The 23,798-nt window shown below is 47.0% G+C and overlaps 1 protein-coding gene across 1 annotated transcript in view; it reads right to left on the bottom strand.

Annotated features, from left to right (window-relative positions):
• Nucleotides 1–23,798, bottom strand: part of CACNA1G (calcium voltage-gated channel subunit alpha1 G) — a 359,907-nt gene that overhangs the window by 164,972 nt on the left and 171,137 nt on the right. The window contains exons 19-20 of the mRNA XM_069953244.1: nt 20,836–20,904; nt 16,516–16,700 (exon numbers count right to left, since the gene is read on the bottom strand). Of these exons, the coding sequence (XP_069809345.1) occupies nt 16,516–16,700; nt 20,836–20,904 (254 nt within the window). The remainder of the gene's footprint in view (nt 1–16,515; nt 16,701–20,835; nt 20,905–23,798) is intronic.

Consider the following 23,798-nt stretch of genomic DNA (forward strand, 5'->3'; position numbering starts at 1 on the left):
TCAGCTGTGCTACATTGTCATCCCCAACTCAGCTCTGCTACACCGTCGTCGCCAACTCAGCTCTGCTACACCGTCATCCCCAACTCAGCTCAGCTACACCGTCACTTCCAACTCAGCTTTGCTACACCGACACCGCCATCTCAGCTCTCCTACACTGTCATCATCTCCTTCATTGTCTCAGCTCTGCTACTTCACCATCATCAGGCAGAAGCATTGCATGATGGGAAATGTAGTTTCCTATCTTGGCTATAGATCGTCTTTTAGAAAAACTTGTAACTCAGGAACGGCAGCAGCTAGGAAGATGGGAGACGGCTCAAAATACTCAGAGGGACTTGGTGAGTAAGGCCAACTAGCTTTTGGGGCATTTCATTTTTTTAGCTCTTGGGGGGAATACCCCTTTAAGCCTGTCCCATTTTCCCCTAAACCCAAGTAGCACAGTTCTCCATTGATGTCTGGCTTATCCTTTCTGTCACTGCTGCCGTCTTATTGCACCACTGCAAACTACCTTGGCACCTCCCTGGCATGACCAGGTCCTGTAACTCCGGCAAAAGTCCTCCAATGTCAACCTCAGTAGCTTCCCCTTGCGGCTCTACATCACTTTGGTCTGGCTCTGCCTCCACATGGCTACAGTCTCTCACATCCACTTAGCACCACCCAACACCACATCCTTACACCTGCAACCCCATGGCAGCCAAGTCAGGTCCAGGCTCCTCGTCTTAATATCCTGGCTCCTCTATATCAATGCTGTGCCAGGAGAAGATCATGACTTGCTCCACTGCTCTTCATCAATTCAACTCTATACTCATGGAACCCTGTCTGAGGGCAGAGCAGCATCATGCTATGCTACATCCGCTCTCGTTCTCCACTTTCTCACACTTGATTACTTTTATGATGCCATGAATTCGTTGTAATATCACTTTAGAATGGGAAGAGCACAAGCCCAGATTTATCAATCTGTCTGAGAAAAAAGTATCCGATTATTGGAATAGAGAGATAGCTTTGTTTTTCTAAATGAGTGGTGATGAAAGTGATTTGTTGCTACAGTATATGTCTGAGACAAAAATCTGACACATTGTCTCAGACAAATTGATATATCTATATAACTATATAATCTTAGATACACTAAATAAAAATTGACCCATAGGCTCATGGGTCGTTTTAATACATTGGTGGGCCCAGTGCACAGGCCTCAAGAGTGGCCCCCCCCCAACCCAGCGTTATCAGAATCGGAGCTCCACACACAGTATGATCCCCTGAAAATGTCCCCACACTGTATTAAGAGCCCCAATACATAGGGTAGTTACCTCATAACGATATCACCAATGATACCATTACATAATACCGCCACACCATGACCACTATCACTACAGCCCTATAACAGTTACATCCATTTACTCAGAGGGGGCGTCTTCTCGGATCAGAGTCTTTCACCTTTTCTTTCACTCCATCCAGCATGGGCCACCATGAAGTCTTCTCCTGGCTTTGAATCTTCTCTCCAGAATCTGCCAGAGAAACATTTTAGGCTCCAACACATACAGTAGTAAAGTCCCCTGTACCCCTATACAGTAGTTACCCCCCTATGTACCCCTATACAGTAGTTACCCCCCCCTATGTACCCCTATATAGTAGTTACACCCCTCTGTGCTCCCCCACAGCTGTGTGCTGCCCCCAGTAGTATATAGACACCTGTGTGCTGCCCCCAGTACTATAGACCAATAGGTGCTGCTCCCAGTAGTATATATACCCCCTGTGCACCCCCCAGTAGTATATAGACCCCATTTTGCCGCCCCTAGTATATAGACCCCTTGTGTGCTTCCCCCAGTACTATAGACCACTAGGTGCTGCCCCCAGTAGTATATAGCCCCCTCTGTGCTCCCCCAGTTATATATACCCCCCGTGCATCCCCCAGTAGTATATATACCCCCCATGCAGCCCCCAGTAGTATATATATCCCCTGTGCTCCCCCAGTAGTATATACTCCCCCTGTGCACCCGCAGTAGTATGTATATCCCCTGTGCTCCCCCAGTAGTATATAGTCCCCCTGTGCATTCCCCAGTAGTATATATACCCCCCTGTGCACCCTCCAGTAGTATATATATCCCCTGTGCTCCCCCCAGTAGTATATAGTCCCCCTGTGCACCCCCCAGTAGTATATATATCCCCTGTGCTCCCCCCAGTACGCTTTCCCAGTTATATATAACCCCTGTGCACCCCCCCATTTATATATATATATATATATATATATATATATATATAAAACCTGTGCATCCCCCAGTTAAATATATATATATCCCCTGTGCGCCCCCGAGTAGTATATAGCCCCATGTGTGCTCCCCGTTATATATACCCCCTGTGCGCCCCCCAGTTATATATAGCCCCCGTGCACCGGCCAGTTGTATATATATCCCCTGTGCGCCCTAGTTGTGTATAGCCCCTCTGCACTCCCCCAGTTATATATACCCCCCTGTGCGCTCCTCCAGTTATATATATACCCCCTGTGCGCCCCCCCAGTTATATTTACCCCCCTGTGCACCCCCCAGTAGTATATAGCCCCCCTCTGTGCTCCCTGTTATATATACCCCCCTGTGCACTCCCCCAGTTATATATACCCCCCGTGCGCTCCCCGTTATATATACCCCCTGTGCGCTCCCCCAGTTATATATATATACCCACTGTGCGCTCCCCCAGTTATATATATACCCCCTGTGCGCTCCCCCAGTTATATATATCCCCCTGTGCGCTCCCCCAGTTATATATATCCCCCTGTACACTCCCCCAGTTATATATACCCCACTGTGCACCCCCAGTAGTATATAGCCCCCCTGTGCACTCCCCAAGTTATATATACCCCCTATGCACCCCCAGTAGTATATAGCCCCACTGTGCCCTCCCCGAGTTATATATACCCCCCGTGCCCTTCCCCTGTTATATATACCCCCCTGTGCGCTCCCCCCAGTTATATATACCACCTGTGTGCCCCCCCAGTTATATATACCCCTTGTGTGCCTCCCCCCCCAGTAGTATATAGGCCCCTCCTGAGGCACCACTAGTAGTATAGACCCCCGCTGTGTGCTGCCCCCCGTTATATAGCCCCCCTTTGTGCTCCCCCCTCCCATATAGCAAATTAAAAAAAAAAAACACTTTATACTCACCTGGGTCCGCGCGTTCCTCTTCTCTTCTCATCACTTCACCCTTAAGACCGCAAGCAGTGCTTTGCCTGCGGTCACAAGAGGCCACTCTCCCATCTCACGGTGTCAGCGCTGAGTAACGTCACTCAGCGCCGATACCACTACGGAAGAGCGGCCTCTTGTGACCGCAGGTAAAGCACTGCTTGTGGTCACAAGGATGACTGACAGGGAGGGAGCCAATGGCTCCTGACCTGTCAGTGCCGCTGCTGCTGCCTGTACCTATGAGCGCTCGTTACGAGCGCTCATAGCTACAGTACAGAGCGCAGCAGCAGGCGGGGGGGCCCTGCAGGGGCGCGATGGATGGGTAACTTACCCATCCCGATGGCGCCCCCCTGGCAGGCTGGTGGCCGGAGCCCTGTGCGACCGCAATGGTCGCACAGAGCAAAGGCCGGGCCTGCGCAGGGTGGGCCCCTTTAACCAGTGGGCCCGGTGCACGTGCACCATGTGCCCTCTGGTTAAAGCGGCCCTGCATAGGCTGATTTGTAACAGGATGCGCTCATGTTATCAATAGAGATGAGCGGACTTTACAAAAGTTCGGTCCGACTGGACTTTCTAATTTTTTCGGAAAGTTCGGTCCGACCGAATTTCGGATTTCTTCGGATTTCATAGTTTAAAGCATCTATATGATACGGGGGTAGTGTATTTGGTTGAATTTAGGGCTCTACATGTCCGTAACATCATTATCTTTTCGATATCTCAAAGTCAATTTTATTTTTTAGACTTCAATATTTATTACAGGGTCTATGCAGGAAACTCACCATTACTGGGTCTATGCAGGAAATTCACCATTACAGGGTCTATGCAGGAAAAAGGTCACAAATGCAGTGAAGGAGCAGCAGTAGTCATCGGAGGCCAGTGGAGGTCCAGCAATAGTCATTTGAGGCCAGTACAGGAGCAGCAGTAGTCAACATGGAGGCCAGTACAGGAGCAGCAGTAGCCAACATGGAGGCCAGGCAGGAGCAGCAGTAGTCAACATGGAGGCCAGGCAGGAGCAGCAGTAGCCAACATGGAGGCCAGGCAGGAGCAGCAGTAGCCAACATGGAGGACAGGCAGAATCAGCAATAGCCAACATGGAGGGCAGGCAGGAGCAACAGTAGCCAACATGGAGGGCAGGCAGGATCAGCAGTAGGTTACATGGAGGCCAGGCAGGATCAGCAGTAGCCAACATGGAGGCCAGGCAGGAGCAGCAGTAGCCAACATGGAGGCCAGGCAGGAGCAGCAGTAGCCAACAAGGAGGCAAGGGCAGGCACACCAGTAGTCAACCTAGATGCCAGTTAAGGCACAGCAGTAGCCAACAGTGAGGCAAGGGCAGGCACAGCAGTAGTCAACCTAGATGCCAGTCAAGGCCCAGCAGTAGCCAACATTGAGTCAAGGGCAGGCACAGCAGTAGTCAACCTAGATGCCAGTCAAAGCCCAGCGGTAGCCAACATTGAGGCAAGGGCAGGCACAGCAGTAGTCAACCTAGATGCCAGTCAAGGCTCAGCAGTAGCCAACATTGAGGCAAGGGCAGGCACAGCAGTAGTCAACCTAGATGCCAGTCAAGGCTCAGCAGTAGCCAACATGGAGGCCAGGCAGGAGCAGCAGTAGCCAACAAGGAGGCCAGTACAGGAGCAGCAGTAGCCAACATGGAGGCCAGGCAGGAGCAGCAGTAGCCAACAAGGAGGCAAGGGCAGGCACACCAGTAGTCAACCTAGATGCCAGTTAAGGCACAGCAGTAGCCAACAGTGAGGCAAGGGCAGGCACAGCAGTAGTCAACCTAGATGCCAGTCAAGGCCCAGCAGTAGCCAACATTGAGTCAAGGGCAGGCACAGCAGTAGTCAACCTAGATGCCAGTCAAAGCCCAGCGGTAGCCAACATTGAGGCAAGGGCAGGCACAGCAGTAGTCAACCTAGATGCCAGTCAAGGCTCAGCAGTAGCCAACATTGAGGCAAGGGCAGGCACAGCAGTAGTCAACCTAGATGCCAGTCAAGGCTCAGCAGTAGCCAACATGGAGCCAAGGGCAGGAGCAACAGTAGCCAACATGGAGGCCAGGCAGGAGCAGCAGTAGCCAACAAGGAGGCCAGTACAGGAGCAGCAGTAGCCAACATGGAGGCTAGGCAGGAGCAACAGTAGCCAACAGGGAGGCCAGGGCAGGAGCAGCAGTAGCCAACATGGAGGCCAGGCAGGAGCAACAGTAGCCAACAGAGAGGCCAGGGCAGGAGCAGCAGTTGCCAACATGAAGGCCAGGCAGGAGCAACAGTAGCTAACAGGGAGGACAGGGCAGGAGCGGCAGGAGCCAACATAGACGCCAGGGCAGGAGCGGCAGTAGTCAACATGGAGGCCAGTGAAGGCCAAGCAGTAGCCTGTATGGAGGCCAGGGCAGGAGCAGCAGTAGCCAACATGGAGGCCAGGCAGGAGCAACAGTAGCCAACAGGGAGGCCAGGGCAGGAACAGCAGTAGCCAACATGTAGGCCAGGGCAGGAGCAACAGTAGTAAACATGGAGGGCAGGCAGGATCAGCAGTAGCCAACATGGAGGACAGGCAAGATCAGCAGTAGCCAACAGGGAGGCCAGGGCAGGAGTGGCAGTAGTCAACATGGAGGCCAGTGAAGGCCAAGCAGTAGCCTATATGGAGGCCAGGGCAGGAGCAGCAGTAGTAGCCAACATGGAGGCCAGGGCAGGAGCAGCAGTAGCCAACATGGAGGCCAGGCAGGAGCAACAGTAGCCAACAGGGAGGCCAAGGGCAGGAGCAACAGTAGCCAACATGGAGGCCAGGCAGGAGCAGCAGTAGCCAACAAGGAGGCCAGTACAGGAGCAGCAGTAGCCAACATGGAGGCTAGGCAGGAGCAACAGTAGCCAACAGGGAGGCCAGGGCAGGAGCAGCAGTAGCCAACATGGAGGCCAGGCAGGAGCAACAGTAGCCAACAGGGAGGCCAGGGCAGGAGCAGCAGTTGCCAACATGAAGGCCAGGCAGGAGCAACAGTAGCTAACAGGGAGGACAGGGCAGGAGCGGCAGGAGCCAACATAGACGCCAGGGCAGGAGCGGCAGTAGTCAACATGGAGGCCAGTGAAGGCCAAGCAGTAGCCTGTATGGAGGCCAGGGCAGGAGCAGCAGTAGCCAACATGGAGGCCAGGCAGGAGCAACAGTAGCCAACAGGGAGGCCAGGGCAGGAACAGCAGTAGCCAACATGTAGGCCAGGGCAGGAGCAACAGTAGTAAACATGGAGGGCAGGCAGGATCAGCAGTAGCCAACATGGAGGACAGGCAAGATCAGCAGTAGCCAACAGGGAGGCCAGGGCAGGAGCGGCAGTAGTCAACATGGAGGCCAGTGAAGGCCAAGCAGTAGCCTATATGGAGGCCAGGGCAGGAGCAGCAGTAGTAGCCAACATGGAGGCCAGGGCAGGAGCAGCAGTAGCCAACATGGAGGCCAGGCAGGAGCAACAGTAGCCAACAGGGAGTCCAGGGAAGGAGCAACAGTAGTCAACATGGAGGGCAGGCAGGATCAGCAGCAGCCAACATGGAGGACAGGCAAGATCAGCAGTAGCCAACAGGGAGGCCAGGGCAGGAGTGGCAGTAGCCAACATGTAAGCCAGGGCAGGAGCAGAAGTAGTCAACATGGAGGCCAGTGAAGGCCCAGCAGTAGCCTATATGGAGTCCAGGGCAAGAGCCAACATGTAGGCCAGGGCAGGAGTAGCAGTTGTAATGGGGTGACATGAGCAGTGGAAGCAGAATAATGAGGTCCATGGACAGGCGAGAGGTAGCAGGGCATCAGCAGCAGCAGCAGGAGTGGTAGAATGACCAGTACGGTCTAGTTCACATATAGGCCATAATAGAAGCAGAAAAGGTCCTATATCTTGGTGACAACAGGACCAAATCCTACTCTGTGGTATCAGGAACAGGTGTCACAAAGTCCTTATCTATCCATGTGACGTTCATTTTGATGAAAGTCAGATGCTCCACACTATCACAGGACAATCTAGTTCTCCTGGGACTGACAATATGACCTGCTGCGCTGAAAATTCGCTCGGAAGACACACTGCTGGCCGGACAGGAGAGTATGTCCAAAGCAAATTCAGCGAGTTGTGGCCAGACATCTAATTTTCCCACCCAGTAGTCCAGGGGTTCGGGGACGTTAGGTGGCAACGTAGAGTCCAAAAGCACCTGGACTTGCTGTTTGAGGTGTGCTGCCATGTCCTGCTGTGCCCCTGTTACCCCGGCCTGTGGCTGCATGAAAGCGTGCGTTATGGACATCAGGCTCAGACTGGTGTCGCTGCTCATGCCACCCAAGCTGCTAGAGGAGGATGTGGAGGAGGCAGCGCTGCTGGTGTGGCCCTGGTGGGAATGGGGAATGGCGTGAATGAGAGCATCGTGTTCCAAAGGCTGCCACTAACTGTGCACCCAGCTCCTTTTTATAATAATAAATTTTTTCCTCCCGTTGGGAAAGGTGAATGAATTCACACAGCTTGTTGTGATACAGTGGGTCCAGTAGTGTGGCCAGCCAGAACTCGTCCTGTTGACGAATCCTTTGCAAGCGTGGGTCGGCCCGAAAGCATATCAACATGCGCTTAGCCATTTCCACCAGGGAGTGGGAAGGAGTCCTCGCATCTGTCTCCACAGCATACTGCCAATGAGTACTGCCTCCATCCTCCTGAACCTCCTCATAGCCCTGCATATTTTCCTCTGGCTCCCCTCTGCTCTGGCAGGAAGGCTCATCTCCTTCTCCTCCACCCGTCTCCTCTAAGAGTTCCTGTGCGTTCAGGTCCTCCTCCTCCTCAACTTCCTCTCCCTCCTCTTCTGCCAAGCCTTCCTCCAGTGACCCAGGCTGTGAAAGTGGCAAGACCTCTCCCCCCTCGCCACTGAGTTGCATCAGCATCAGCTCCAGTACATGAAGCATGGGTATGATGGCGCTCAGTCCTGTGTCTTGCCCACTGACCAGAAAGGTGGCCTCCTCAAAGGGTCGTAGCAAGCAGCAGGTATCACGCATGAGCTGCCACTGGCCGAGCTCCAAGTTACACAGGGCAGTCGCCGTGTCCGCCTGCATCAAGAGGAAATCAGTCAAGGCCTTCCTCTGCTCATAGAGCCAGTCCAGCATGTGGGGAGGGTGGAGTTCCACTGCGTGGCTACATCACAAATGAGACGATGGTTGGGAAGTTCATTCCTCCTCTGCAGGTCGAGGAGGATGTGGTGAGAGCGACTTGAATGGCTGAAATGGTTACACAGCTTTGGAGCCATTGACAGCACAGTCTGTAAATGGGATGAAGACTTTAGAAAGTGTGTAACTATTAGGTTTAAAACATGTGCCATACACGGGGTGTGCCCATTGTCACTCACCTCCGTCCCAACTTTAAGATGGCGTGGAGTCAGTCACAAGAGGATTTCCGTCTCGAGCAGGCGGTGCAGCTCTTTCCTTGTGTGTCTTTCACCCAGGCAGGCTAGATGCAGCACAGCATGACACCTCCGTGCTACACCCAAGGGGTACAAGGGAGGAACACTGGCGGTTGAGGAGGTTTTGGACCTACTGGAGGATGTGGAGGAGGACCGTGACACAGGAACCCTGCTGTGACAATGGGGTGGTGTCATTGCCCTTTCCTGGCCAAGTTGCTGGGGGTCCGCCGCCCATATTACATTTACCCACTGAGCAGTAATGGACATATACTGCCCTTGCCCGTAATTACAGCTCCAGATGACTGTCTTTAAATGTACATGTCTGCTCACTGAATGGCTCAGCGAGTCAGCAACCTTTTTCGCAAACATAGCTATACATGGCTGGGATAGCTGTGTTGGAAAAGTAGTGTCGACTCGGCACCTTCCACCGTGGCTCCGCACACGACATTAGTTCACGGAAAGGTGCAGAGTCGACAACTTTAAACGGCAGAGCCTGGAGCACCAGCAACTTGGCCAGGTGGGTGTTCAGCTTGACTGCTGCAGGATTGCTGGGTGCATATGTCTGCCTCCGGTATAGGGACTCCATGATGACAGGCTGCCTACTGCTAGCAACAAAGGGGCCACCAGCTGAAGAAGGGAGTGAAGCCATACTCCCTTCCACAGAGGAGGTCTGACTCTGTGAAAGGCCCCCCTGACTACTGCTGCTTCCTGCTGCTGTTGACCGCGGCTCTGCCTGGGCCTGCTGTGACCCACTATCACCCCATTTCTCCCAGGCGGAAAGGTGGTGGCGCTTCACATGGGCAGCCATGGCGTTGGTGCCAGGATGGCAACTCTTGCCTCTTTTAATGCACCTGTCACACAGGCGACAGATGACCACATAGGTATCCTCTGGGCACTTTTTAAAAAATGTCACACAGGCGAGGTGTAGAGTCTAGTATCGACAGCCTGCAAGAATGGCCGGGCGCTGCCGATACTAGGACCTGCAGTGGAGGAGGTTTCCCCAGTGGTCATCTGCTTGTCCCGGCTACGCTTCCGACTTGTTAGTTGACTACTGCTGCCTGTCTGCTTTTTAGTTGTGGCGGCCTGCTGGCGGACGGATTCCCGGTTGATGAATCCGTCGAATAAGTCAAATCCTGCTGTGGATCCCATGTAACATCCGATGTAGCATCATTCTGTTCCAGAATGATGCTATCATCCTCATCAGGCTCCTGCCCAGCCCTCTCTCGTCTACTACCTACTGCTCTCCTGCCAGGCCTAACATGGGCCTGCTCTGATATCGCCTCCGACACAGATATGCCCTGCACTTGATTGTCTCCTGTCTTTTCGTCCACGTGCTCATCGTCATCAAAGAGCAGTTGGCTGCTCATAGACGCCAAAAGTTCCCTTGCAGGCGGCGGGTCAAAAGGGGGAATTGCTGCGTGCCAGTGCCAAGTCAGGGTCTTGTCCGAGGTACCCACAGATACCTGGCTGGCTGTCTCACTACTCATCCTTGTGGACGTTGAAATGTGAGCCAGCCACTCCAGGACTGTGGAATTAGACATGTGGACACGACCCTGGTGTGACAAAGGAAGCTCAGGCCTGCCACTGGACCCTCTTCCTGTGCTACTTCCTCTTATGCCCCTTGAGCCAGACTCTCTGCCCTGCCCTCTGCCTGAAACGCTTTGTGAGGTTTCCTGCTGCCGCTGTGCCATGACTTCATATCCAAATTACGATTTCTACTTGGTAGATGAGAACAGTATTTTCTGTAATATACAGGACTTGTGTGTGTATATATATATATATATATATATATATATATATATATATATATTATATTTATAGGACTTGTAATATACTGTATAGGACAACTATAGAAATTGTCTATATATATATATATATATATATATATATATATATATATATATATAGCACTTTTTTTTTAAGATACAATGCTATACACCTGAACTAGGTATTTTTGTCACTCAGGATAAGACGGATGTGATATACACACTTTAAATCAGAAGGGTCCAAGTATAGAAATTGGGTATATAGCACTTTTTTTTAAGATACAATGCTATACACCTGAACCAGGTATTTTTGTCTCTCAGGATAAGACAGATGTGATATACACACTATCAGAAGTATAGGACTTGTATATCTGTACTGCACGTTTTGGTTCCGTGCACCCTTTTCTGTCCAATGCCTAATCTATCTATCTTTCGCCCTCCCTATATTTCTCTCTCAATCACTAGATGTTTCTCCTCTCCGCTTTGCTAATCTTTCCTTTCCTTTCCCACTATATCTTCTCAGTAGTCTGTAGTACACAAGAGCAGCTTGCTTCCTCTCTCTCTCTCTCCCTCTACTGCGTGGTGCGGTCATGTGACCGCTCCTTTTAACCTCTTAAGGACGGAGCTCAAAATGGCCTTAAGGACCGGACCAAATTTCAGGAATATGACATGTGTCACTTTATCCATTTATAACTTCAGGATGCTTTTACCTATCCTGCTGATTCTGAGATTGTTTTCTCGTGACATGTTATACTTTATGTTTCTGGTAAATGAGTCCATACTTGTAGCCTATCTATATGAAAAACCCCAAAATAACTTTAGAAAAATAAATTTAGAAAAAATGCATTTTTCTAACTTTGAAATTTTCTGCTTGCAGGCTATGCCACATAAATTAGATATGAAATAGCATTATTGAAATTGCCTTCAATTTTTTAAGACAATAGAAAGCTTCAAAGTTTAGCAGCATTTTTCAAAATTTCCTCAAGAATTTCAAAATGAGATTTTGCTAGGGACCAGTTCACATTTGAAGTAGATTTGAGGGGAATGTAGGTTTTGAAGCCCCACAAAGCACCCTTTTTTAGAAAATGCATCCCCCAAACTGTTCAAAATAAATTCCAGAACGTTTTTCAACCCTTTAGGTCACAGAAATAAAAGCTAAGTGAGTAAGAAAATTGAAAATTTCAATTTTCTTTGCAGTAATTATATTGTGATCCAATATCTTTCATAGTAGAAAACCTATTTCCAAAGAAATGGACCACAATTTTTATTGCCCCATGTCTGAAGTTTATAGAAATATATGATATGTGGCCCTATTGCACTATTTGATGCAACCACAAGCTTTAGATGTAAAGGAGCGCCTAGAGAATTTTGAAGCCTCCTTACAATTGGCCAATTTTCAAAGTACCACTTCTGGTTGTCAGAGGCTCTGGGGTGCCAAAACCTAACAAACACCCCTAAAGGAACACCATTTAGGAAACTACACCCCTCAAGGAATGTAACAAGGGGTATAGTGGGCATATGGACCCCACTGGTGACAGGCACACCGTGAAATTGAAAAAATTAATTTTTTTTACACCAAAACTTGGTCTAGCCTTAAATTTTTCATGTTGACAAGGGGTTAAAAGGGAAAAAAAAAAAAAACATAAAATTTGTAGAGAAATTTCCCCCGAGTACAAAAATACCGCACATGGGGACATCATTCGGGCGCAGGACAAGCCTCAAAAAGGAAGGAGCACCATTTGGCTTTTGGAAGCTGGATTTGACCAGCATGGAGGACGAATGCCATGTCTGGTTCGCAGAGCCCCCGTGCTGCCAAAACATTGGGAACCCCCCCCCCCGCAAGTGACCCCATTATGGAAACTACACCCCTCAAGGAATGTAACAAGGGGTATAGTGGGCATATGAACCCCACTGGTGACAGACACAATTGTGGAACAATGTGCCGTAAAAATTATTTTTTTTTCTTACTTTAAAACGTTGGCGTATCTAGTGTCAGTGCATCCCTATGAGAATACATACTCGCAGTGGGAATGACCGCTGCATGTATGTAAGTTAACCCCCCACTGGCCGGAGCATACATCACCTCCTCCCCGCCCTGGCTTGCTGCGGGGCTCCCAGAGTCTGCTCATTGCGCGCAGCCAATCAGTGTGCTGCCCTGCCGCAGCCAAGCCAAGCTGGAACGGGAAGGAGGTGATGTATGCTCCGGCTGGTGGGGGGTTAACTTACATACTCGCAGCGGGATGTTATTCCCGCTGCGTGTATGTATTCTCATCGGGATGCACTGACACTGGATCTGCAGCGTGAAATCCGCTACAGATCCGGTGTGTGTGAAGGCATCCGTAGAGGGGGGGTGTAAGTGTTATGCTTTTACACGTGTAAGTGTGTGTGTTTTATGTACTGTTTTTAAAATTTATTTGTGTGTGTTTTTGCAGCAAGGGGGTAGGAGGCACAGGACTCACCACCCCCATCATCACCTTCTCTGCTGCTGATTCTCAGCAAGCAGAGAAGGTGATGATGGGAGTAGTAGTATGGATTGCCCGTGATTGGCCGGCTGGCGGCAGCCAGCCAATCACGGGCGATCTGGGGGCCGGATCCACGGGCAGGTGATGCCGGGGCACTGCTGTGGCTGTTGCTGTCTTGGACAGCACCAATCACAGCTCTGTGCCGGGGTCCAGTCCAGGAAACACAGCAAATCGATGTGATTGGCCGATGACAAGTCATCGGCCAATCACAGCGATCGTTGTCACGGGGGGCAGGGAAACTGCCCCCTACATCACACAGGAAGATGGCTGCTGATAGAATCAGCAGCCTTCTTCACCGGAGCACCGCGCGATTTTGCGCTGCGCCCATTTAAAGGGTCAGCGTACCGGTACGTTATGGGTCCTTAAGGGGTTAAAGCAATACCGAAGTCACACAGGGGGTAGGCTAGTACAAGATCCCTGCTGATTGGATGTGTTCCGGGCATCATGGGAAAGCGCTTTTCCCGCCCGGAATACTTCCTGCTTTCTAGAAGACGGCTGCCATTTTAGAAAGCAAGAAAAGAAATCGGAGCGGACTTCCAAAAATCCGAATCCGGTCCCATACTGGGCGAACCGGTTCGCTCATCTCTAGTTATCATACAGAAGCAACCTGGCATTCCATACCACCAACTAGGAAAAAAGGACAAATTTGGTCAGCTCTCCTAGAACACCATTCACACCATGCAGGAGCACATTGCTATGGCTGAAATTGCAAACACACAAAAACACAGAAAGATGCAACAGCTCACCGCAATGGCAAGATACAGACCCACTACAGACAGGAAAATAGTTCAAAGCAGCTCCCAACTGCTAAAAAAATTCCCAGAAAAATAATGAGGCTCTTGGTTACTATTTGCAAACAGTGTAAACCACCCCACCACGATAAGGTGGCCTCATACCGGGGAAGACCCTACACTGTACTATGGCCTCTCCATTTCATGTAATACGCCTATGCTCTGGGCATGCAAGATCCATCTATTACATTATGATCCATCTATTACATCTATATGACCTCTCAATTTCATGCCATGGAGAGGTCATAGTACAGTGTAGGGTCTGCCCCGGTATGAGGCCACCTTATTGTGGTAGGGTGGTTTACACTGTTTGCAAATGGTAACCAAGAGCCTCCTTATTTTTGTGGGAACTTTTTTTAGCAGTTGGGGGGCTGCTTTGAACTATTTTCAGGTCTGTAGTGGGTCTGTATTTTGCCATTGCGGTAAGCTGTTGCATTTTTCGGTGTTTTTGTATACCACCAACTAGAACTAACGTTCAACTGGGCAGACTATTGCAACTGAGCAGACTATTGCAACTGAGCAAAGTGCTGGCATAACTAACTGCAAAAAAAGTCTTCCAGGTTCTGTGCCAGGTTTCAGATACTTTTCCTCCCTGTTAACATCCTGCATCATAATTCAGCCACAGTTTAAAGGGAATCTATTAGCAAGTAAGGACTTCATAACCTGCAAGAGCAGGCGCTAATGGGGGACATTACTCTTAGGGCCCTATTCCACGGGACGATTATCGTTCGCATAATCGTTAACGATAAATGATCCAAACGACCGCTATTGTGAAAGACCTGAAATCGTTCACCCATTTACATGGAAAGATAATCGTTACATATGATCGTTCTTGCGGTCGTCTTGTCGTCGCTATTGCATTTGTCACTACTGCGAACAACTGAACAACGTCTTATTCAATGCGAGCGATTTGCGAACGAGCAACAATAGGTCCAGGTCTCATTAAATGATCAACGATTTCTCGTTTGGTCAATACTCATTAACTGCTATTCAACCGAACGATTGTCGGACTATGGCCCTCAGGTACACCATTTCTATGTGTGGTATCGCTTTTATATTCCAAGATTTTTTTTTTTTACGTAGAAAAGCATTTTTATCTACCTTTTTATCTACTAGCTTTTGTTTAGAGGCTACAATGTCTACCAGGATGACTTGTATATATTTCTGTGTTACAATACCTACCACAGAAGTCTTTAAATTCTAAAAAGTCTTAATACTCGTAACTAGAGATGAGCGAATACGATTCAATGTAGTACGTATTCGATCAACATTGCGGTATTCGAAAGATTCAAATACAATCGAGTAGTGTGTCGAATATGCGTCAAACATTCGAAAGCCCTCCCATCACACTTGGCGCTTTTTTTAATCCAATCACCATGCAGGGAGGCCGTGAGGGACCCTGGGAGTATGCACGCAGCGTGAAAATGGCGTCTACCCTCATTGGATGGCTGAACCAAATGACCTCAAATATTTAAGACTTGACTTCCGCCTCTCGACCGCAGATGCGCTTTCAACCTAGTCAGGGAGAGTTCTTTGAGCAGGGGGAGATAGATTTTAATAGCGTTTTGGTTAGGCAGGCTTACTACTGAACCCAAAAGTCCTTTTCAGGGCTAATATCAAGCAAAAAAGTCATCTCTGGAGTCTGCATCCATAGCACTTCTGAGTGTTAAGAAATAGATGATAGAACAGCAGCAGCTGTATTCATTCCCAGTACCCTGTGTGTACAAATGACTTAGAGTGTCCCTGGTTTAGCCCACTAAGGGCACGTTAACCTTACACCTATTGTGCCAGTTGCCCAGTAAAAGGCAAGTGATACCTATTGTGCCAGTTGCCCAGTAAAAGGCAAGTGATACCTATTGTGCCAGTTGCCCAGTAAAAGGCAAGTGATACCTATTGTGCCAGTAGCCCAGTAAAAGGCATGTGATACATACTCTTCCAGTAACGTTCGTACAGCATGATGCATGATACGCACGAATAACATGACTCTCTAAAGACACACATTGGAATCATGGATGTAACGCTGCACAACAAATACGAACAAAATGTGTGAACATTGCCGTAAAGCGTTCGCAAATATTTTTACTTCGCAACTGCAGAGAGTGGCATTATACTGTGATTTTGGGGTGTTGGGTGCACCCAGGCATGCTCCTCCTAATGTCCCAGTGTCATACCGGAGGTGTTCGCATCATTTAGGGAGGTTTCATGGGGGAATTGGTGACCTCCAAGTGGTCGAATTTTGATTTCCAAGTGCCGAGAATTTTTTTCCCATAGACTATAATGGGATCGAATATTCGTTCGAATAGTCGAATCTCGGTGCCTATTCGAATTCTCGAAAGTCGAATATTTCACTACTCGCTCATCTCTACTCGTAACATTAAATTCAAGAAGTGATAAATTATTAGAGAGACATTTTAGTGTGATTATAAAAATAGCATAGGGCTATATGAAATGCACAGGCTATATGAAGTGCATGATATGAGTTCTAGTTTTACCCAAACTACAGCTGTCAAACATACAGAGTGACTGTAAGCTAAATCCAACGTGTATTGTGCAGTATTAACACTATTTTAGTATACAAGGTGACTATCACCTAATTCAAGCTTACATCATGCGGTTAGAACCACTACATTACTTAATCAGTGGACAGCTGACATGCGTAAGATACCCCGAGTGCTGGCATAAACCGGGGTCCAAAAAACGGTCAGCTCATGGAGCTATACACACTGCAGCATATATAAATTCATTTATAACGCTTGATTTTAATGCAAAACATAGAGGTAAGCGAGTCCAAAAGTAAAATCTGAACCTTCCACAACCCTGAAGTTTTGTCATTATACAGTGAGCTCCAGGTAGACTGGTATATAATTCTGTGTTACATTACTTACCGCAGAGGTCTTAAAGTCCTAAGTAGTCTCAAAACTCGTAACATTCCCAGAATCTTTGTTCCACTATCAGAAACCATTGACACAAGAATGTCAATTACTGAAATTAAAACAAGCATCCCATCGAGAACATTCCAACTACTTCTCAGATAAGCTTTGCCACCAAAACACAAGTTTAGTGCGACCACCTGTAAGGAAGCAAAGAAATGACTAGAAAAACATATGCAATGAAATCTTATTAACACCTCCCTACACCAGTAGAACTGGTCCCTATACCTAAAGCATGAATAAATTTATGTTTGGAGCCTTATATAACCATGGGCTCTTGCACACAGTGCAATAAAAAGTTAGGGCTGTTACCAATGTTTTATATAAGGGTTAACAGAGAGTGCACAGCTCATGCATTCTCAAAACAAACAAAAAAAAAAAGGTAAAAAAAAGAAGAAGATACTTTTATTAATACTATAATGTGCAAGAATTTGTAAAATGTGAATTAAAACTAACAGTTCACCCCTGTTCAGTTCAGACTAACAGTTCACCCCTGCATTAATGTACTTAGTATATATGCTTTACACTATATAATGGGTTGACCAATACCCTTAATGATAAAATAGGTTTAAGTGGCTAGTAGAGCACTCGATTCTGTATCGTACTGCTTAGCTCTCAAGTACTAGGTTTTGGGTGTGATAGAGTGAATTATACACTCTCCATTGTTTGTTCAGGGGGGTTGTCAAGCGTAGCCTTGGGCTAGATGAAGTGCATGGTATGAGTGTTAGTCACCTAGATCCAACTTATATTGCGCGGTATTACCATTATTTAAATAAACATGCTGACTATCACCTAAATCAAGCTTTCACCATGTGTTTAGAACCACTATATTACTTAACCAGTGGATGGATGACAGGCGCAGGATACCCTAGGTACTGTATTGGCATGAAACGGGGTCCAACCAATGGTCAGCTCGTTGTGCTATTATATACACTGCACCATATATAAATTCATCTGTAACTCTTGATTATTATGCAATACATAGAGGTAAGCAAAAGAGTATTTTGCTCACCAAAAGAGGTGAGCAAAAATACATAGAGGAGTCCACAATTAAAATCTGAAGCTTCCACAACCCTGACGTTTCATCACCATACGGTGACTTTCGGAAAGGCAAAAGATAAATCTTCTAACATAGTCATTTTAGTTATTATTTACTAAAGGGATTTTTTTTTTTATTTTTTTATTTAGCATAGGAACACTTAATAATAGAAACAGTGAATACCTAAGATGTCCACATGTTCAGTCAGAATTGCAAGGGCCAACCTACACATTTTTAGTAAGTATCAGAGGAATATATAATAAAGGATAGGTTATACCAAGAATATTCACAATATACCCACCAGCATTGAAAAGGTTTCATTTTAGGTCTTGCTACTATTTTTACAATATAGTAATACAGTACTCATGGTAGACATGGTAGATATAGTAGACAAAGCTTTCAGACAAAGCTTCAGGGTGATGAATTCATATGCATAGGATAATGATTTAGAGGGCACATATGTAAATCCCTTATTAAGTCCTGATGGAGTTAGACTTTTGAGCTGATAGATCCATCTTGTCCCCCTTCCAGAAGAAGGCTATCCAAGTTTCCAGTTTGTGGTCCAATATGCATTTTTCTGAGTCCACAAAAAGTCAAGGAAATCGTATCACCCTTGTGCCGATCTCTTATATAATGAGGCAGTGGAGTATTCACTCCCGTCCCTATGTTATTAAGATATTTTGAGATAATTTTACTATTGGGGAATCACAAATTCCTTCCTACTGGGAAGGAACTTACAGAAAAAGCATTTTCCACATGGAAAAGTGCTTTCATCACGTTGTGTATTTTTTTCTTCATGTTTGTTTGCAAGATGGAAAGTTTTGACCTCACCTATATGTGATATTTGGGTAGTTTCTGAGCACTCCTTTGAGGTCCTTATCGGCTAGTAATGATGGCCAGTATTCTAGTATTCAAGTCCTTATGAACCTTATTATCTTTCCTTGGTTTTTCTCCTATTAGATGGTCTCTCATACTATCTCATGCTCTTTTGTAAACATTAGTGACAGTGGTCCTATAACTAAAACAGCTCTAAAGTTTTTGCACTTGTTTGCAAAACGTGCACCCCCAAAGCAGTTCCTCCAGGCACGGAGGAATTGGCCCATGGGGATGCCCACTTTAAAGGCCTTTAGATGGCAACTTCTCAAATTAAGGATATTATTGGTAACTGTGTCTTTATGATACATACTGGTCTGGATATTGTTGAATTAATCAATGGAAAGTCAAATGTAAAAAAATGTATGTAAAAAAAAATCTAAGAAGTGATAAAGTAAAGATGTTGTGATTCTAAAACTGATAGCCCTTCCTGCACAAGTATTAGTCAACCCATTGTAAAGTGCAAAGCATAAATACTAACAATGCTGCTATAGCAGTGAACTGTTACAGTCCTCACATTTTAATAATTTTTTCACATTATAATAGTATCAATAAAAGTTATGTCTTAGCTAAAAAAAATTATGGTCTTCACAGACTATAACAATTTGTTGTCGTTTCAGTTAGTACTACTCATCTACTCATAACGACCATGGGGCACCTATTTGTTGACAGGCATTAGTAATATACTAATTTCATGCAGAGTTTATATACACATAAAGGAATTGCCTAAATGTGTAAGAAGAGTAAACAACCATCTCCTTTCTTATCAGTGTATGGCTGCTTTGTGTTTGTAAAATGACTTTAGGCCGCTGGGCTCTGTCGTTTAATTCTATTGCCTATTGTACCTGCTATATAGTGCTAAGAAAAAACATCTTTGTGGAAATTTGTAACTTTTTTGGATTATCATGGTAATTGGTTCATGGAGTGAAATATGCACAATCTCGGGTCTCCTGTTGTAATGTAGAGTCAAAGAGGAGTTGTGGCTCAGCATTTGTTCCAAACTCTGGCACACCTTACTTTTGCTTCCTCCTCTCTGCTGTCTCTGAATGTTGATTTCAGTAAAATGCCCACAGAGGACTGATCTGCAAAAGGTGACATGCTCACAAGGAACCGCCAACTACAGCACACTGTCAGCACCTCAGGTAGGGCCAGGGTGCTGACAGATTCCCTTTAAATTGCCACAAGTGTCTGAACATTGCTCTAAGCTTTATACTGACTGAAGCTCATGTGTTGCACCCACATTGTTCTCTTTAAGGGTGCCTTTACATAGAGAGATTTTTCTGACAGCTATTTGAAGCCAAAGCCAGGAATGGATTTGAAAACAGTCTTTCCTTTATGACTTGTTCTCTGTTTATAGTCTTTTTCTGGCTTTGGCTTTAAAAATTTGTCAGAACTCTGACTGTCCATTTATATATTTGTCCATTGTGATCAAACCGCCCCTAAACATCTTTTTTCTAATCTTAATAACCCCAAGCTTGATAACCTGTCTTGGTAGTGTAATCCACTCATTGCCATAATGCTCTGGTCGCCCTCCTCTGCACCTACTTTGATTCAGCTGTGTCCTTCTTATATACCAGTGCCCAAAACTGTACACAATATTTCATGTGTGGTCTGACCAGTAACTTATAAAGAGGCAAAACTATGTTTTCATCTTTAGCATCTATGCCTCCTTTGATGCATCCCATTATTTTATTAGCTTTGGCAGCCGCTGCCTGGCTCTGATCACTAAAGTTGAGTTTGCTGTCCACCAATACCCACAAGTCCTTTTCAGAAGCAGTTTCACCCAGTGTTTTATTATTTAGCGCGTAACTGTACTTATTATTTCTATGGCCCAAGTGCATAACCTTACATTTATCCACATTTAATTTCCCTTGCCATTGATCTGCCCAAATGTCATCTGCAAAAATGGAAATTTTACTCTAAAGACCCTCTACAAGGTCATTAATAAACATAGAAGAAGTCTACCCAATACTGACCCTTGCAGTGCCCCACTGGTAACTGTGACCCAGTCAGAGTATGTTTCATCAGTGACCAGCCTCAGTTTTCTATCATTCAGCTAGTTACTTATCCATTTACATATATTTTCCCCTAGTCCCAGCATCCTCATTTTATAGACAAACCTTTCATGTAGCACAGTATCAAATGCCCTTAAAAATTCGACATACTGTATATACACAAAAGTCCACATATAGGAAAATCCCAGAGACAATAATTCTGCTTTGGAACCTTCGTAGGCAATCACATGAGCTGACAGAGTGAAGCGAAAAAAGAGGGATAGTGAAAGAGGCAATGAGGAAAATCAGAATATGCAAATGAACACATCCAATACACAGTATGCAATAATAACATAAAGCTCTTCTTACCTTTACTGTCATTTCTGCCAGAAAAATTAAAGTAAATATGTAGTTGGATAATGTCAGAAATATTCTTTCCTGAAACAGATACATAAATCAATTACTTAACTGAGAACATGGACCGAAATGTGACAGTGTAAAGGTTTGTAGCTGCACACAAAGATGTTATTTATTCAATTAATTTCATGAAGAATAACAAAGAAATGTCACAGTGCAGATGCCTCAGAGTTGTATGGGAATGCAAGATTTTACAGAAATTTCAGGAGGGCTGATACTTTTTCTTGAATATGGCTAAACCATTTGATAATCTCATGAATGTTATATGTAGCAGATAGGATAAGCATATAGATCAACGCAATAGGATTTCAGTAGGTTAAACTTGATGGACTCTTGTATTTCCGTATTTTACGGTGCATAAGGCGACTGGGCATATAAGACGATGCCTGACTTTTAAAAATATTTTCAGGGGTTCGCCTTGTACGCCGGATGATGTTAACTGAAGTTGAAAAAACAACAACAACAACAATCAACTCACCTGTAACTCGTTCCCGGCAGCCGCGCATCTCCTGTCACTACCCCGATGCAGGAAGTATTATGCACACTGCTTATGCCGGAGGTCCCAAAGATCTATCGGCAGCTGAGCATCTCAGAGAAGCTCGGAGACGCTTGGCTGCCGGGAGAGCTTTGAGAGAATGACAGAGGCTTCAGGACTTCTGGCGCCTCTGGCCTTCTCCCAAGCTCTCCCAGCAGGCGACCGTCTCTGAGTTTCTGCAATGAGACGCTCAGCAGCCGGGAGAGCTTCGGGGATCTCTGGCGCAGGCAGTGAGCATCATACTGCCTGTGCTGGGAACGTGTTCTTTTACAGGGGTTGCCACATACAGTGGGGATGAGGTCAGTTTTGAGCTCCCCCCACCGTATGCGGCAACCATACCCATCATATAAGACGCCCCTCGACTTCTGAGAAGATTTTTCAGGGTTAAAATGTAGTCTTATATGCTGGAATATACGGTAGCTATGTTACTGTTTAACTGCCCAAACAATCAGAAAAGAGAGTCATACTTAAATGAGTTTCTGGCTTATGGCTGGTTCAATCCAAGGGTTATTGCTCAGTACATTGTGTTATCCTGTGGTTCTCACTCTTAACATGGTGGTTCTCACTCTTAAGTTGGGCCTGCATTATTTGACATTTGATCCCTCTGTACCTCTATGGTCATGTTCACAGGGACCATTTCACACTGGTGTGTATTTTGCACTGCAATGCCTGTAAAATACTATACATGTTCAAATGGTTTTAGGCTACAAACCCACTTGGCGGGTCTGCAGAGAGTCCCCTCGCTGCGTATTTCAGCGAGACTTGCTGCAGATCCCGGCCCTATACTTTTAATGGCAGACAAACACGCAGCAAGGATGTACATCCCTGCTGCGAGTTTGTCTGCAGCCCACCCCATTAACCCCGCCGGAGCTGATACTTCACTTGATCCCGGCGGTTCCCGATGTCTTCAGCAAGCCGGAGCGGGGACCAGGTGAAGTATATGCTCCAGCCAGCCGCCCGCAGCCCCTTTAACACCTCCCGCAGGCCAGGCTGCCCGATCGCCCCCTCGCAGCACCGATCACACGCCCCCCCCAATCGCCCCCCCGCAGCACCGATCGTTTGCACGCCCCCCCTGCAGCCCCGGCTGCCTGATCCCCCCCCACCCCGACGGGGGCTGCAGGGGGGCGATCGGTGCTGCCGGGGGACGATCGGGCGGCCTGGGCTGCGGGAGGTGTTTAAGGGGGGCGGCTGGCTGGAGCATATACTTCACCTGGTCCCCGCTCCGGCTTGCTGAAGACATCGGGAACCGCCGGATCGGGTGAAGTATCAGCTCCGGCGGCCGGGGGGTTAATGGGGTGGGCTGCAGACAAACTCGCAGCAGGGATGTACATCCCTGCTGCGTGTTTGTCTGCCATTAAAAGTATAGGGCCGGGATCTGCAGCGAGTCTCGCTGCAAATACGCAGCGAGGGGACTCACTGCAGACCCGCCAAGTGGGTTTTTAGCCTTAAAGGGATTTTTTTCTGTTGTAAACTTGAAATCTGCATTGTGCAAAAACTATAAGTCCAAGGACACACATAAGCCCTCTGAATGAGAAGGCAATAACCATATGAGTCAAAATATGTGGCATAAATCAGGGTATTCAACAGCAAAATTTTCCAAGGAAAAAAATCCTGTGAACTTTGACTTATAGAAGTAATAAACATGAGTTTTATACATAAATGTTTTCCATTTAACCACTTGTGGACTGCTTGCAGACTGAAGCCATTTGGGTGATCAACAATTACCTTTTAAAGAATGTTCCTGAATGCCTTGGCAAAATTGATGGTGGCATGGAGGTGACACTACAGCAGGAGAGGAGAGCTGGCTGCCTGCGACAGCTGGGTTTCCAGGGAGAAGATAAGGTTGGTTTATTATTGTCCCTGTTTTCTAGATCACAGTAAACACAGTACTCATTAGTGCTGTGTATACAGCTCAGCAGAGACCCTAATGGTGCATTTACACAGAGAGATTTATCTGACAGATTTTTTAAGCCAAAGCCAGGAATGGATTTGAAAAGTGGAGAAATCACAGTCTTACTTTTATGACCTGTTCTCTAGTTATAGTCTGTTCCTGGCTTTGGCTTCAAAGATCTGTCAGATAAATCTCTCTGCATAAACGCACCATTAGGCTTCTTGGTTTGCATCCTGGCAATCATGTTATTGTTGGGTAACAGCAGTGGCGTAGCAACTGCGGTCACAGCGGTAACCACTGCGACCGGGCCGCAATCAAGTGTGTGTGTGGGGGGGGGGGGCGAGGCCCCCCTTGCCACCGCACTGCCCCCCTACCACTCCTTCTTGTTACTGCAAGCAGGGGTTTGCTAGCGATCACAAGAGGCTGGCCCCCCGGCTGACGCGCGGATCCTTGCTCTGTCCCATCCCCGGCAGCACACACACCGGTGAG

The sequence above is a fragment of the Dendropsophus ebraccatus genome, chromosome 14 (assembly GCF_027789765.1).
Source record: "Dendropsophus ebraccatus isolate aDenEbr1 chromosome 14, aDenEbr1.pat, whole genome shotgun sequence".
Taxonomy (NCBI): domain Eukaryota; kingdom Metazoa; phylum Chordata; class Amphibia; order Anura; family Hylidae; genus Dendropsophus; species Dendropsophus ebraccatus.